A 17,683-nucleotide genomic window follows, 5' to 3' on the forward strand; every position below is an offset into this window, starting at 1 on the left:
ACCATAAAATATTACTATGTTCGATTATGTGATAGGGTCAACAGAATACTTGCTGTTGAGTATTCTGTAATATATTACATTCCAAAAATTCTGAAATACATGTGGCCAAAAATTTTAGAGAACAGATTTTGCATCTGTATGACCACTTTATTTTTTATTTTTTATTTTTTTACTAGGTGGTCTTTAAATTCAACTAATTAATACAGTGTGTTATTAGTTTCAGAGGTGGAGTCAGTGATTGATCAGTCTCATATAGTACCCAGTGCTCATTATATCATGTGCCTTCTTTAATGTCTATCACCCAATTACCCCAATCCCTCACCCCTCTCGTTTGTTTCAGCAACGCTCAGTTTGTTTCCTATGAACAAGAGTCTCTTATGGTTTGTCTCTCTCTCTGGTTTTGTCTCGCTTTCTTTTCCCCTCCCTTACCCTATGATACTCTGCTTCGTTTCTGAAATTCCACATATGAGTGAGTTCATATGATAACTGTCTTTCTCTGACTTATTTCGCTTAGTGTAATATCCTCTAGTTTCATCCATGTTGCTGCAAATGCAAGATTTCTTTTTTGGGGGATGGCTCTTGTACAACCCCTTTAGAGAGCAACTTGAGATAATCTTGTAAAAATGAAATGGGCATACTTTGCAACTCAGCATTTCCACTTTAATGCATGCACTATTAACTTATTTACATCTTTTCAAAAGAAAATGTAAATTGTTTGACTATAGCATTCTTTGTAATATTGAAAATTAGAAATATCCTAAATGATCATTAGTAGAAAAATAATTGTGGTTTCGTCATATGCTGGAACGTTATGTACTTGTTAAATTAAGATCTGTAAGCATCATTATAGATGGATTTCAAGAAATAAGGGTGAGCAAAAATTTACATAACAATGTCCACAGTTTACCATTTATGAATATTTCAAAATATTCAAAACAATAAAATACATTATTGTAAATACAAATATGTGTGATAAAGTATAAAAATACAGACTGGAAAGATATACCCCCAATTTATGTAGTGGCTGCCTGTGGAGAGTTAGCATGGGGATTAGAACTAGGGAGGGGAAAAATGTTGTATTTCTTTTATAGAATACTGATGAAACCTGGGCAGAAAAGGTTACATGTACCTCATATTCCTCCACATATCTTTTTTTACCCTCAGAGGTCCAAGATGAGACTGCAACTCTTCCACTAAATCAGTATTTCCCCAGTCCTAAAATAAATCACTTGTCGTCATGTTTTTTGGGATTTGACTAGCCTGAGGGTGAATCTCTGGAAACTGAAACTCCACCACTTTAGGGGCATCTGGCTAATTCGGTGTAGCATGCAACTCTTATCTCAGGGTTGTGAGCTGAAGCCCCACACTGGGTGTAGAGATTACTTAAAATCTTAAAAACACACACACACACAAAACTCTACCCCTTTAATACACACTAGCCCAATATTTGACTAGCATATGTAACACATTTGATGCTTGAGAATCCTAATATTACAATTCTGTATAACACCAGAATGCATTCAAATTCTACACAGTAACTTGAGAGTTATGAGCTATATAATATAAAATGAATACAAATTTGTCCAACAAGACGAATCAAGGGAGGTGAGAATATCTGGACTGGATTAAAAAAAATCTAACAGATATACATATTTAGAATAATAAAATTGCTCTGTTAATATTTTTATTTTCTATGTATCAGCATAATATCTAAGGAAGTATTATTTATTTATTCTAATATATTAAAATAAAATTTCATAAAATAATTGGTCATATTTAAGTTTTCTTTTTAGTTTAACATGCATTTTCATCAATTAACATTTAGTTGGCATTCACAAAAACGACATTTTGGTAGGAAATTTTTAGGAAAACCATATTTTTACAATGGATCATGGCAGTGCTGAACCTTTTAAAATAATTCCCTTAAAAAAGTACCTGCATTAACAAATGGGATTCCATCATATGGGACATACTGAGATTTCCACATCAAGCGTGTAGCTGGCTTGGCTGGACTTGGAGATTGGCGGGTCCCCCAAACACTCTGTGTTTGCTGCTTATGAAATGTTAGAACACTTTCTAATTCGGTCTCACTTACACAGTAGCCACGGTATGAATCTCCAATTTTCTGCATGTGGTAGAAATTAAATAACAAAATTATTAGCAAATATGTTTCATTGTACAAAAAATTAAATGAAGTGGTTGTCCAAGATAAAAGACTCATCAGTTTTCAAAAGAGACTGTCATTGTCCTCTCAGATTAATGATCTATTACAACCAGTGTATCTGCTCTGCTTTTAACTAGCATTATCAAGTAGATATTCTCCAAATATGTTAGAGAATATAATGTCAAACTCATGACCACACCATCAGTATCAAAATTTTGCTTGAGAGAAATAATATTTAGGGAGGATAGTTTGAAGAACACATTGTGTATCCATTCATCGTATATTTAAAATCCTACCTCTGGATCCAAAAAGATCGGCACAAAACTAGCCGTAAAAGTACTGGTTTCCTATGGGGCTTCTTTTGCTAAAATTAATTTTTGTATGACATCAATCTTTTGAAAGCTTATGAAAACTGTGATAGTATCTCTTAAATAATATAAAAGAATTTGCTCATTTTATCAAAATTCTTCTTTTTTTTTTTTTTTTAAAGATTTTATTTATTTATTTGAGAGAGAGTGAGAGAGAGCATGAGCAAGGAGAAGGTCAGAGGGAGAAGCAGACTCCGCATGGAGCTGGGAGCCTGTTGTGGGACTTGATCCCGGGACTCCGGGATCATGACCTGAGCCAAAGGCAGTCGTCCAACCAACTGAGCCACCCAGACGTCCCTATCAAAATTATTTTTTAGAAGATCCTTCTCTGAGAGAAAATTGTCTGAACTTAGTACCAAAAATAGTTAATGGTTTTATTTTATGGAAATTAATTACTTTTATCTAATGGACACAGAATTTATTTTTCTTTAATATTTATTTATTTGACAGAGAGAGAGAGAGAGATCACAAGTAGGCAGAGATGCAGGCAGAGAGAGAGGGAGGAGGCAGGCTCCCTGCTGAGCAGAGAGCCTAATGTGGGGCTCAATCCCAGGACCCTGAGATCATGACCTAAGCCGAAGGCAGAGGCTTAATCCACTGAGCCCCCCAGCCACCCATGGACACAGAATTTAATAACTGGGCTTCTCCTTTTTGAAATGTAAATGCTTAAATTATAGGAAAGTATGTGTGTATGTGCACACACACCATTTTATGGTTACATTCTTGCTTTTCTTTATTCTTTAGTTCCTATTTTAATTTCTACCTTGCTACTATATTTTATGTATTTGGTAAGCTATCTTCATTCTTCCTGAAACAAGGAAGATGTAAATAGTGTAAATAACTGATATTATCTCTCCACAAACATGTAAGTAAACTTAACAAAAGTAGAAGCTTTTTCCATACCAATAGAGAAATATCTATTAACTGTGATCTCCTGCACTAAAAGGCACTGACTCCATGTATGTTTCTCCATTAAAGGGAGCAAGACCAGAGATATGGGACTAGGAATCTTTTTATTAGACTAAATATTTCACCCTGTAAAGATATATTTAATAAAAACACTATTGTGGCTGTACTTTAGGTCATAATAAGAAGAAACAATCTGGGGGCTCCTGGGTGGCTCAGTGGGTTAATCCTCTGCCTTTGGCTCAGGTCATGATCCCAGGATCCTGGGATCGAGCCCCACATCGGGCTCTCTGCTCGGCAGGGGGCCTGCTTCCTCCTCTCTGCCTCCTCTCTGCCTGTGTCTCTGCCTACTTGTGATCTCTGTCTGTCAAATAAATAAATAAAATCTTTAAAAAAAATAATAATAATAATAAAAATTCCTAGTCTTACAAATATTTTTCTAGCCCAGATATTTCTTCATCAAATATCAACTGCAAATACAAGTAGAAACATAAAGTCCACCTATTAACATTTTTTAACAAAGAAAATGAACAGAGTTTATAATGTTTTCAATGAAAAGAAAAATTCAGAATTAGTATAATATAACCAGACCTCTATCAGGAGATGAAAGTTTAATATATATATTTTTTAGATTTTATTTATTTATTTGACAGAGAGAAAGTGAGAGATCACAAGCAGGCAGGCCGAGAAAGGGGGAAGCAGGCTCCCCACTGAGCACAGAGCCCGATGGAGGGCTCGATCCCAGGACCCTGAGATCATGACCTGAGCAGAAGGCAGAAGCTTAACCCACTGAGCCACCCAGGTACCCCCAGGAGATAAAAAAGTTTAATACAGTTTTGAAATTTATCCAGCTAGTACACTTTGGTCAAACCTAAAAAATGCGTATGGAAAAACAATTTAAATGAAAAGTCAGAAAGTAAAAAGGATTATTAAACTATATCTATCTATATATATTTTTAAAGACTATTTATTTGAGAGGGAGAGAGCATGAGTGGAGGGTAGGGACAGAGGGAGAGGAATTGGGCAAGCAGACTCCCCACTGAGCAGAGAGCCCAACGCAGGGCTTGATCCTAGGACACCAAGATCACGACTTGAGCCAAAGTCAGACACTCAAAAGACTAAGCCACCCAGATGCCACTATTAAACAATATTCTGAAGCAAAATGCAGAAAATATTTTCTCAGCCATTAATCAAAACTATTTTTCACTACTATACAGCTTAGGAGAGAAGAAAGAATCCTTTACTGATAGAGATACTCATTCTGTTGGACAGTTTTGATGAATTTCTTACAAGATGTATGACAATAGGTAAGCCACACAACACACATGGTTGTTAAGACAAGCTGATTTGACTACATTAATTGCTAATGCTTTAATGTCTATAGCATTCTGTAAAGTTTACAATAATGATTTTAAAAATCTTCATCAGGGACGCCTGTGTGGCTCAGCCGGTTAAGCATGTGACCCTTGGTTTCAACTCTGATTGCCCCATGATGGCTCTGGGTTCAGCAGGGAGTCTGCTTGACACGCTCTCTTCTCTCCCTCTCCCCTTCACCCTGCTCATGCTCTCTCTCTCTTTCTCTAAAATAATAAATAAATATTAAAAAAAAAAAAACCCTCATGGGGCGCCTGGGTGACTCAGTGGGTTAAGCCGCTGCCTTCGGCTCAGGTCATGATCCCAGGGTCCTGTGATCGAGCCCCGCATCGGGCTCTCTGCTCAGCAGGGAGCCTGCTTCCTCCTCTCTCTCTGCCTGCCTCTCTGCCTGTTTGTGATCTCTCTCTGTCAAATAAATAAAAATAAAAATCTTTAAAAAAAAACCAAAAACCCTCATCAAACAACAATAATAGTTACTTTTGGAAACCTGTGAAAAACTATAATAAACAAAAAGTGTGAGGAGGGAAAAAAATCTGTCTACCTACCTGTACAAATAGATTTATATATAAATGACTTAGAAAAGCAACAATACTGGGGCACCTGGGTGGCTCAGTGGGTTAAAGCCTCTGCCTTCAGCTCAGGTCATGATCTCAGGGTCCTGGGATCGAGTCCCACATCGGGCTCTCTGCTCGCAGGAGCCTGCTCCCCCCGCGCCACTGCCTGGCTCTCTGCCCACTTCTGGTCTCTGTCAAATAAATAAATAAAATCTTTAAAAAAAAAAAAAGAAAAGCAACAATACTAAAATTGTTCTACTCAATACAATATGTCACATCATTAGACTTTATTATTAGAACACTCATGAAATATTAAAACGGAAGTAATGTTTTTCCTTTCCATTTTGAAAATCTGAATAAAAAAATGAAGCATTTTGGGGTGCCTGGCTGGCTCAGTGGGTTAAGCCTCTGCCTTCGGCTCAGGTCATGATCTCAGGGTCCTGGAATCAAGCCCTGCGTCGGGCTCTCTGTTCAGCAGGGAGCCTCTTCCCCCTCTCTCTCTTCCTGAATCTCTGCCTACTGTGATCTCTGTCTCCCTCTCTCTCTCTCTGTCAAATAAATAAATAAATAAATCTTAAAAAAAAATAAATAAAAATAAAAAATAAAACAATGAAGGATTTTAATAATTAGTCATTATCATGTACAGTTTACAGGTACAAAAGCATGGTCTCTTCTCTCAAAAGTGTATAGTCTAAATGTTATGTAATGATGAACAAATAATTAGGCAATTAATTAAGAATGGCAGTGATAATAAATACCAAGGCACTTAAAGAGACAAATAGGTAAAAGCTAAAATAATAATTCTTTACAGAAAAGATACACAGGACTTGCATTAGGATTTAAGAATAGTTAGAAAGGAAACAGAAGAAAATAAAACAGATTAGAAAATGGCAACAAAAACAAGTCAAGACAGAGATAAAGGAAGATTCTGAAGTATTTGTACAAATGAGGAAGACAAGGCTTAACAAGAATGAAGGATGAGTTGGGAGAAAAGTAGAAAATAGGGGTGCCTGGGTGGCTCAGTGGGTTAAAGCCTCTGCCTTCAGCTCGGGTCATGATCCCAGGACCCTGGGATCAAGCCCCGCATCGGGCTCTCTGCTCAGCAGGGAGCCTGCTTCCTCCTCTCTCTCTGACTGCCTCTTTGCCTGCTTGTGATCTCTGTCAAATTAATAAATAAAATCTTTAAAAAAAAAGTAGAAAATAAAACAGGAAAAGATAATACCAGATTATGGAAGATGTTGAAAGCCATGTATAGTGGTGAATGATATGGAAAAAATGACACTGAATTTATTGGGCAGTGAGAAGAAATAATGAAAGCAATATTTAAAGAAGGTATTTTTAGAAAACTAGACAGTAGGCCCCAGAAATAGAAGAGTCAGAGATTAAAGTAAAGGCTGTTACCATAATTAAGTTCTAGATAACAAAAGTCTATGAAGAAGGAGGCCCCAATCACTCCATAAAAAGAGAGAGATTTTATTTTTTTAAGAATGTCTTAGTAGGTTCTTTTTAAATTAAATTAATTTATTTGTCAGGAGGTGGGGCACAATCAGAGGGAATAGGGGGCAGAGGGAGAAGTGGACTCCTAGCTTAGCAGGGAGCCAGATGTGGGACTTGAACCCAGGACTCTGGGATCATGACTTGAGTCAAAGGCAGCTGCTTAACTGACTGAGCCACCAGGCATCCCAAGACAGATACTTTAAAGGAAAAACTAAAAGAATCAGATGATTATTTTAGTATGGGAAAGGAAGAATTTAATCTAAAACACTGTGGGGGTGCCCAGGTGGCTCAGTCTTTGGGTTTCTGCCTTCGGGGGGCCGTGATCCTGGGGTCCTGGGATGGAGCCCCACATCTGGCTCCCTGCTCGGTGGGGAGCCTGCTTCTCCCCCTCCCTTTGCCGCTCCCCCTGCTTGTGTTTCCTCTCTCACTGTATGTCTCTCGCTGTTAAATAAATACATAATCTCTAAAAAAATTAAAAAAATAAAATAAAACACTGTGCCTAGGGGTGCTTGGGTGGCTCAGGCCATGATCCCAGGGTTCTAGGACGGAGCCCCAAATTGGGCTCCCTTCTCAATGGGGAATCTGCTTCTCTCTCTTCCACTCCCCTGCTTGTGTTCTTTCTCTCTCTGTCAAATAAATAAATAAAATCTTAAAAAAATAAAACATTCTGCCTGAATGTCTAAGGAAAAGGTATTTGTCATTAAACAGATAAGGAGTTTAGAAGTACAGCTAGTTGGGGCACCTGGGTGGCTCAGTGGGTTGGACTTCTCTGCCTTTGGCTCAGGTTGTGATCTCAGGGTCCTGGGATCAAGCCCTGCATCGGGCTCTTTGCTCAGTAGGGAGCCTGCTTCCTCCTCTCTCTCTCTACCTGCTGCTCTGCCTACTTGTGATTCCTCTCTCTGTCAAATAAATAAATAAAATTTTTTAAAAACCTTAACACATAAATGTTAAAAAAAAAAAAAGTACAGCTAGTTGTGACATGGTAATTTCTGTTTAGCACCTGGTGAATTGAGGTGAAATTACGTAAAGCTCCAATTAAGTTGCTGGAGATCTGGGGCAAGGGCAAAATTAAAGAACCAGTGATCAAGATTTGGAAATCATTTTTATAAAAGTGAAAGTTGAAAGTTAACAAAGTGGATCAGCTCTCCAAGAGATAAAATGTAGAGAAATAAAGCAAAGTCAAACAGCAAAACTTAAAGTATTTTCATTGAGAATATAAAAAGAAATAAGTACTAGTAAAGAAAAAGTAATGGTCAAAAAATAAAAAGTAGAAAAACATGATAATGAAGATTACCTTGCATGGAAGACATGCAAGAGAAGAAATGATAGTGAAGCATGAAGGAATTTATATGATCTCTGCTTTAACAGAGCTTACACTCTCTAAGGAATAAAAGAACAGATGAGGTCAGAGTTAGCATTAAAACAAAGTATTACAGATATAGTCAAAAATGGACATTTTGGGATGCATTATAGCAATAATCAATTTAATGAATCTAGGTAAGGATTATTTTTAACTCACCTCACAGCTCCTAAGACGGCAGGCCCACATAGGTGTGTTAGAAGAAAGTGGCTGAAGAGGAGCCAGAAAGGGTTCTTCAAGCATTCTGGGACAAGGAAGGAATATACATAAATATATATTACACACACACAAACACACATACGACATTCAACCGTTTTATCCCTTTAGCCAGTGTTACAGAAAATATACTGAGGTCCTCAGTAAGAAACTGTAATAACAGGGGTATCTGGCTGGCACAAATGGTTAGAAGATATAAGATCTTAACTGTAATAATAACAATAGAGTTGGTGGGTGTATTTTAATTATAATTTTCTTTAAACAGCACTATTTTATTAGTTGCTAATGAAAAGGCCTATGTTTTTTCTTCCAAATATCTACAGGCCCAACAAAATTAAGTATTTTAATATCTCCTTCAAATCTTATTTTGTAGTCTTCTCATTTTATTTCATTATATAATTGTTTTTCATTTAACGAAAAAATGAGCCAATAAAACATCTTCAGGTGACTCATTAAGTTAACATGATACTATGTCAAGCTCTAAGACAAAATGTAATTACTAGTGTATAAATTTTTAATACTGTCTTTAAGAGTTAAAAGAATATAAATAATACAAAATCCATATCTACATTTGCCTAAATAATTATAGTGTTAAGGCAAAAATAAAAGCTGAAACATGTTAACAAAAAACACTTCATTACTTTACCACAGAGGAATTAAATACATAAAAAGATGATGAACCATTAAACATTTTAGGAACTAGAACGGATATTTCTTTTTTTTTTTTTTAGAATGGATATTTCTTTATTCTAAAACCTCTATTAGTGCCAGATGTTTTCAGATTGCTTCAAAAGACAACAGGCAAGTGTCACTGAGGAAAAGTGTAGCACATTAGACATTATAGCTTTTTTTTTTTTAATTTAAAGATTTTATTTATTTGACAGACAGATCACAAGTAGGCAGAGAGGCAGACAGGGGAGGGGATGAGCAGGCTCCCCAATGAGCAGACAGCCCCATGCAGGACTCGATCCCAGGACACTGGGATCATGACCTGAGCCGATGGCAGAGACTTTATCCCACTGAACTACTCAGGTGCCCCTGACATAACTTCTAAAACAGTCTCCTAAGTTGCCAAGATGTCATTTAAATAATTAAAGATATTTGACAATTTGATGATAGTTTATTCTGTTTCTTGAATTTATAATCTTTTTTTTAGTCAGCTCACTTTAGATATGATAATTTTTAAAAAGATTTCCATGATAATTTCAAAACATGAACTCCTCTTTCCCGTGGACTCACCTGGCCACTGTCTTTTTGGGCAATGTGACAGACGCTTGTGGATGAAGAGTGTAACTACTGGTATTATCTGCTAGAACATCCACTCTTACAGTTGGTAAATTTCTATCATTGGACTTCTCTTCAGAGACATCTTAACAGCAATAACAAGAACAATGCAACGTCAGTATCTTGATTAAGTCCGTGAGAATGTAACTAAGTAGAACTCATCGATTTGAAATACGAAAGGCAAGATAAAGATGCCAAAACTTATAATGTTTTATTGAGAATTTCCCTAATAAATCTGTTTAGTTTCAAATTATAATACTGACTACTGAAATTTTGTAATTACATTTTTGAAGCTTATATTGAACAGCTAGGATATAAAAGTGGTACAACTGTTTTGTTAACAGTTTCATAATATAATAGGAAAGTATAAAACTTTTTCATTTTTTTAAAAAAAATTTTAAAAATTCAACTAGCCAGCATATAATACATCGTTAGTATCAGACTCTTTTTTTTTTCATTTTTATACCATGTTTTTCATTTTGTCTTCAAACTGTTTTTCCCCTTAAGTTTTAACTATTAACAAAGGCGAAGAACCATATCACTAAGGTAAAAATATCTATTCTAAATCATTAGCTATGAATGAACGATGAAACAATGTAGCAATGGTATTAGATAGAAAAGGAAAAAAAGTAAAAGAAAAGAACTAACAGGAATATTATCAATAGGTTAAGAAAGAGTAAAAAAAAATGGGGAGCATGATTCTCCTTTCTGAGTCTGAAGGAAAAAAAGAAGAGCAAAGAGGATGAAAAAAATAGTTAAATAAAAGAGTAATGAATCACATGGCTAACAACAATATTGATAAAAATACAAATATAATAATTTCTCCAGTAACTATTAGCACTATAATCTTGTTATTGTAGCTGTTATTACTGTTATTATAATTAAAAAGAATTTATTTTATGCTCACTGGTCATTTGGGAGGAAGCAAGAGTCAACCAGCTTCACAGAATTCCAAAATGAAATAGACAGCTAACCTAGACAGGAGTTGAAAAATGAACTTGAAATTTATTTGGGCTAAGAAACTTTTTCTAATTATTCAGTTCACAACCTTACCCAAAGAGATCGATTTTAGCACGGACTTTCATGAGGTGATTTTCTGATATATATATATATATCTGTTCTTTAAAACATTCTTAAATCCCATATATCCCATGATTACTCACCCTGAGGACTATTCACATCCACAAGCTGCCCCTGAGGTACAATCACTTGTGCCATTCCTGTCTGTGTAGATGGAATTACACGCAGCACCTGTCCATTTTCTGAGGGGTTGGCAACAATCATCTTGAACATTAAGAAAGAAATCAAATGCATAAGCCAACAATGCTTTAACACAATTATTACTAAATAAATGATTAAAGACATGCCTATCTGTATGGTAGATACTATTATTTCCCTCATTTTGTAGATGAAAACACTGAGGTACTCTTTCGGAGCTGGTAAGTGTTAAAGCTAGGATTCAAAACAGGTAGTTTGACTCTGTGTCCTATGATCTTAACCACCTATGGTCTTAATCATTACACATGTATGAGGTCTAATTACTTAGTAATGTGAACAAGAATCTCACAGGACTTAATGTATTTGCTTTTTTTCTACTTACTGTATTATATCCCTATGTGTTTGGATTATTTGTGTGGTAGTCATTTGTTCTGTATTTTATGTCACTTTCATTCGTATCTCACACTGTATCTTGTTAGATGTCTAATTAAACAGAATTTATTTTTATATCTTTGAATTTTTATATATTCTGTCTTGGTCCATAAGGAATACCAAAGAATGCCCCAAAAGTCTGAAAATATAAAAAAAATTATGTTTATTATTTCTATTTTTTCCTTCAGCTTAACATTGAATCTATTACCTTAAATTTAGAGAACTGTCAACTAAAAGGGTGTCTAAAGCTGGGAAAAAAAAAAAACAAAAAACGATTTTGAGCCCAACATTTGAAAAACAAAACTAATATATTTTTTAAAATTTAATTTATTTTTTCTCAGTGTTCAAAAATTGTTTATGTACCACATCCAGTGCTCCATGCAATACGTGTCCTCCATTTGAAGACAAGTTTATCTTAAATTTCCAGACTTTTTGGACACCCTGTACACTTTATTACCTAACATATTACTCTTCTATTGACACAGTGTAACTGTTTTACCCAAGGTCAGAGCCTCAATTCTTATTCAAGTAATTCTTTGTAATCATTCCAACACACTTACCAAGAGGGCCTTTTTTAAATTAAATTTTTAAAATTAACATATTTTATTTGCCCCAGGGGTACCAGTCTGTGAATCATAAGGCTTACACACTTCACAGCTCTGACCATAGTGCACACCCTCCCCAATGTCCATAACCCAAACACCCTCTCCATACCACCTCCCCCGAGCAAGCCTGAGTTTGTTTTGTGACATTGAGTCTCTTATGCTTTGTCTCCCTCCCGATCCCAGCTTGTTTCATTTTTTCCTCCCCTACCCCTTATACCCCCCCCACGTTGCCTCTCAAATTCCTTATATCAGGGAGATCATATAATTGCTTTTCTCTGATTGACTTATTTTGCTCAGCATAATACCCTCTAGTTCCATTCATGTCATTGCAAATGGCAAGATGTCATTTCTTTTGATGGTTGCATAGTATTCCATTGTATATATATATACCACATCTTTATCCATTCATCTGTTGATGGACATCTAGGTTCTTTCCACACTTTGGCAATTGTGGACATTGCTGCTATAAACATTCGGGTGCACACGCCCCTTCGTATCACTACATTTGTATCTTTAGGGTAAATACCCAGTAGTGCGATTGCTTCAACTTTTTGAGGAACCTCCATGCTGTTTTCCAGAGTGGCTGCACCAGCTTGCATTCCCACCTACAGGGTAGGAGGGCTCCCCTTTTCTTTGCATCCTTACCAGCATCTGTCGTTTTTTTTGTTAATTTTAGCCATTCTAACTGGTGTGAGGTGGTATCTCATTGTGGTTTTGATTTGTATTTCCCTGATGCCAAGTGATGTGGAGCACTTTTTCATGATTCTGTTGGCCACCTGGACGTCTTTGCAGAAATGTCTATTCATATCCTCTGCCTATTTCTCGATTGGATTATTCTTTGACTATTGAGTTTGATAAGTTCTTTATAGATTTTGGATACTAGCCCTTTTCTGATATGTCATTCCCGAATATCTTCTCCCATTCTGTCAGTTTCCTTTTGGTTTTGTTGACTGTTTCCTTTGCTGTGCAAAAGCTTATGATCTTGATGAAGTCCCAATAGTTCATTTTTGCCCTTGCTTCCCTTGCCTTTGGCGATGTTTCTAGGAAGAAGTTGCTGTGGCTGAGGTCAAAGAGGTTGGTGCCTGTGTTCTCCTTAAGGATTTTGATGGATTCCTTTCTCACACTGAGGTCTTTCATCCATTTTGGGTCTTATTTTCATGCGTGGTGTAAGCAAATGGTCCAGTTTCATTTTTCTGCATGTGGCTGTCCAATTTTCCCAACACCATCTGTTGAAGATCTATTTCTGGGCTCTCTATTCTGTTCCATTCATCTATGTGTCTGTTTTTGTGCCAGTACCATACTGTCTTGATGATGACAGCTTTGTAATAGAGCTTGAAGTCTGGAATTGTGATGCCACCAACTTTAGCTTTATTTTTCAACATTCCTCTGGCTATTCAAGGTCTTTTCTGGTTCCATATAAACTTTAGGTTTATTTGTTTCATTTTTTTGAAAAAAAAAAAAGGTAGTATTTTGATAGGGATTGCATTATATGTGTAGGTTGCATTAGTTAGCATAGACATTTGCACAATATTTGTGCTTCCAATCCATGAGCATGGAACATTTTTCCATTTCTTTGTGTCTTCCTCAATTTCTTTCATGAGTACTTAATAGTTTTCTGAGTACAGATTCTTTGCGTCTTTGGTTAGGTTTATTCCTAGGTATCTTACGGTTTTGGGTGCAATTGTAAATGGGATTGACTCCTTCATTTCTCTTTCTTTTGTCTTGTTGTTGGTGAATAGAAATGCAACTGATTTCTGTGCATAGATTTTATATCCTGACACTTTACTGAATTCCTGTACAAGGTCTAGCAGTTTTGGAGTGGAGTCTTTTGGGTTTTCCACATAAAGTATCATATCATCTGCAAAGAGTGATAGTTTGACTTCTACTTTGCTAATTTGGGTGCCTTTAATTTCTTTTTGTTGTCTGATTGCTGAGGGTAGGATTCCTAGTACTATGTTGAATAGCAGTGGTGATAGCGGACATCCCTGCTGTATTCTTGACCTTAGCAGAAAAGCTCTCATTTTGTCTCCACTGAGAATGATATTCATGGTGGGTTTTTCCTAGATGGCTTTGAATACATTGAGGTATGTACCTTCTATCCCTATACTTTGAAGAGTTTTGATCTAGAAAGGATGCTGTACTTTGTCAAATGCTTTTTCTGCATCTATTGAGAATATCATATGGTTCTTTCCTTTCTTTTCTTAATGTACTATATCACATTGACTGATTTACGAATGTTGAACCAACCTTGCAGCCCTGGAATAAATCCCACTTGGTTGTGGTGAATAATCCTTTCAATGTACTATTGGATCCTACTGGCCGGTATCCTACTACCAATATCTAGGATTTTGGTCTGTAATTCTTTTTGATGGGGTCTCTGTCTGGTTTTGGGATCAAGATAATGTGGCCTCATAAAATGAGTTTGAAAGTTTTCCTTCCATTTCTGGTTTCTGGAACAGTTTCAGGAGAATAGGTATTATTTCTTCTTTAAATGTTTGGTAGAATTCCCCTGGGAAACCATTTGGCCCTGGTCTCTTGTTTGTTGGGAGATTTTTGATGACTGCTTCAATCTCCTTACTGATTATGGGTCTGTTTCTTCCTGGTTCAGTTTTGGTAGATTATGTATCTCTATGAATTCAGCCATTTCTTCCAGATTGTCAGACTTGCTGGTGTACAGTTGCTCATAATATGTTCCAATACTTTTTATTTCTTTGGTGTTGGTGGTCATCTCTCCTCTTTCATTCATGATTTTTACTATTTGGGTCCTTTCTCTTTTCTTTTTGATAAGTTTGGCCAGGAGTTTAACAATCTTACTAATTCTTTCAAAGAACCAGCTCCTAGTTTCATTGATTTGTTCTCTCATTCTTTCAGTTTCTATTTCACTGATTTCTGCTGTGATCTTTATTTCTCTTCTCCTGCTGGGTTTAGGCTTTCTTTGCTGTTCTTTCTCCAGCTCCTTTGGGAATAGGGTTAGGCTGTGTACCTGAGACCTTGTTTCTTAAGAAAGACTTGTATGGCTATATATTTTCTTCTCAGGACCACCTTTGCTGTGTCCCACAGATTTTGAACAGCTGTGTTTTCATTATCATTTGTTTCCATGAATTTTTTCAATTCTTCTTTAATTTCCTGGTTGACCCATTCATTCTTTAGAAGGATGCTCTTTAGTCTCCGTGTATTTGAGTTCTTTCCAACTTTCCTCTTGTGATTGAGTTCTAGTTTCAGAGCACTGGGGTCTGAGAATACGCAGGGAATGATTCGTCTTTCGGTACCAGTTGAGACCTGATTTATGACCCAGTATGTGATCTATTCTGGAGAATGTTCCATGAGCACCAGAAAAGAATGTGTATTGTTGCTTTGGGATGGAATGCTCTGAATATATCTGTTATGTCCATCTGGTCCAGTGTGTCATTTAAGGTCTTTATTCCCTTGTTGATCTTTTCCTTGGATGATCTGTCCATTTCAGTGAGGCGGGGGGGGGGGGGGCGTTAAAATCCCCTACTATTATTGTATTATTGTCAAGTGTTTCTTTAATTTTGTTATTAATTGGTTTATATAGTTGGCTGCTCCCATTTTAGGGGAACAGACAGTTAAAATTGTTAGCTCTTATTGTTGGACAGACCCTTTGAGTATGATTTAGCAGATTCAATTATTTTGAGTATGATACCATTGTATGTTACAGACTTCTTGCCCTGAGCTGCTTTCAGGATTTTCTTTTTGTCACTAAGACTTGTAAGTGTTACTATTAGATGACGGGATATAGACCTATTCTTATTGATTTTGGGGGGAGGGTGCGTTCTCTGTGCCTCCTGGATATTGATGCTTGCTCTCTTTGCCGTATTAGGGAAATTCTCTGTTATAGTCCACTCCAATATACATTCTGGCCCCTCTCTCTTTCTTCTTCTTCTGGAATCCCAATTCTTCTAATATTGTTTCGTCTTATGATATCACTTATCTCTCAAATTCTTCCCTCATGGTCCAGTAGTTGTTTGTCTCTCTTTTGCTCAGCTTCTTTATTCTCTGTCATTTGGTCTTCTTTGTCAGTGATTCTCTCTTCTGCCTCATTTATCCTAACAGTAAGAGCCTCCATTTTTTATGGCACCTAATTAATAGCTTTTTTGATCTCAGCTTGGTTAGATTTTAATTCTTTTATTTCTCCAGAAAGGGCTTTTATTTCTTTAGACAGGGTTTCTCTAATATCTTCCATGCCTGTTTGGATCCCAGGTAACACCTTGAAAATCATCATTCTGAACTCTCGATCTGACATTTTACCAATGTCCATACTGATTAGGTCCCTAGCCTTTGGTACTGCCTCTTGTTCTTTTTTTGTGTGTGGTGAGTTTTTCCCGCCTTTTCATTTTACCCAGAGAAGAATATATGAAGGAGAGAATGAAACACTAAAAGGGTGGCAAAGACCCCAGAAAAATGTACGCTAACCAAATCAGAAGAGACCCCAAATCGGGGAAGAAGAAAAGGGGTAAAAAGAAATTTATAAAAAAAAAAATTTTTTTTTAAACTATATGATAGACTGGTGAATAGAACAGAGCCACCCACTTGATTTGGGTGTATTTTGGTCTCTTAAAAGAAACTACCTCCCAAAATTTTTAAAGAAAGAAAAACTTATATATATATACATCAAAATAAGAACAAACATGAGAAGGAACGGAATATGACTATAAAGATGAAAATAAAAAAAGAATTCTAAACAAGGAATTGATAAGATAAGTTGGTTGGAAAAAGAAAGAGGAGAGAATTTGCTCAGGCTGGAGACCATATCAAAGCCGTATCCTATATTTAGGGTATATTTTGATCTATTGGAAGAAACTGTATCCCAAAATTTTTGTATAAGAAAAAACCCTTTATGTATACAAAAAATATAGATACTATGAAGGATAAAGATAAAATATGACTACAATAATAAAGGTTTAAAAAGTTTTTTTTAAAGAAAGTATTGTTAAGATAAACTAATTTAAAAACCTTAAAAGAGGAAAGAGGACACATTAAATAAAATTAGAATAAGAAAAAATTAAATAAAATAAATTTAATTAACTTTGCAAGACTAAAGAATCATGAGGTGAAAGCCATGAATTCCATGCTTTGCTTTCTCTTCCTCTGGAATTCCACTGTCCTCCTTGATCAGTGAGCTTGGTCTTGGCTGGATGTTCTTGCTGATCTTCTGGGGTGATTCTCAAATGTCTTTGCCCGAGGTGGAATTGCACTGCCCTTGCCAGGGGCCAGGCTAAGTAATCTACTGTTTGCTCTCAGGAGCTCTTTTGTTCCCTGAACACTTTCTGTAGAGCCCTGGAGGACAGAAATGAAAAATGGCAGCCTCCCATTCTCCGGCCTGGAGGTAAGACAGCCTTTCTGTTTTATAAAACATGAAAACATTACTGATGTGTGACAGAGAGTGCAGCTCTAGTTTTAAGAGGGTCATTGGAAAAAAATTTTAATTAAAAAAAAATTAAATTTGAAAAACATTTCAATGAAGTAGATGCTTTAGGGACAATTACTGTAAACATTTCTCAGAAATTAAGACTAGTAATTGTTTCCCCCCCCCAAAGTTTATCAAGTTTCTTAAGATAAAAATACCTTGCCATAACTCTTATCACTTCATCATGAAAAAGTAACTGTAAACTCTGATGACAATAATTGCTTGACGTTTGTTGAATGCATACTAAATGGCAAGACTTTACATGCATTATTGTATT

The 17,683-nt window shown here is 36.2% G+C and overlaps 1 protein-coding gene across 12 annotated transcripts in view; it reads right to left on the minus strand.

The window, feature by feature from the left end:
- Positions 1-17,683, minus strand: part of CARF (calcium responsive transcription factor) — a 78,079-nt gene that overhangs the window by 38,046 nt on the left and 22,350 nt on the right. For 11 of the 12 annotated variants that reach the window (XR_014300114.1, XR_014300115.1, XR_014300116.1 and 8 more), the window contains 4 exons: positions 10,887-11,007; positions 9,679-9,808; positions 8,383-8,467; positions 1,936-2,125 (listed from right to left, as the gene is read on the minus strand). Coding sequence is in view for 6 of the 12 variants with exons in the window: in XM_082688865.1 (XP_082544991.1) it covers positions 1,936-2,125; positions 8,383-8,467; positions 9,679-9,808; positions 10,887-11,007 (526 nt within the window). In the remaining 6 variants the exon portion in view is untranslated. Of the gene's footprint in view, positions 1-1,935; positions 2,126-8,382; positions 8,468-9,678; positions 9,809-10,630; positions 10,698-10,886; positions 11,008-17,683 lie in introns of those variants that run through there. The other variant, XM_082688866.1, reaches the window with a different exon arrangement.

The sequence above is a fragment of the Mustela nivalis genome, assembly GCF_964662115.1.
Source record: "Mustela nivalis genome assembly, chromosome: 11".
Classification (NCBI taxonomy): Eukaryota; Metazoa; Chordata; class Mammalia; order Carnivora; family Mustelidae; genus Mustela; species Mustela nivalis.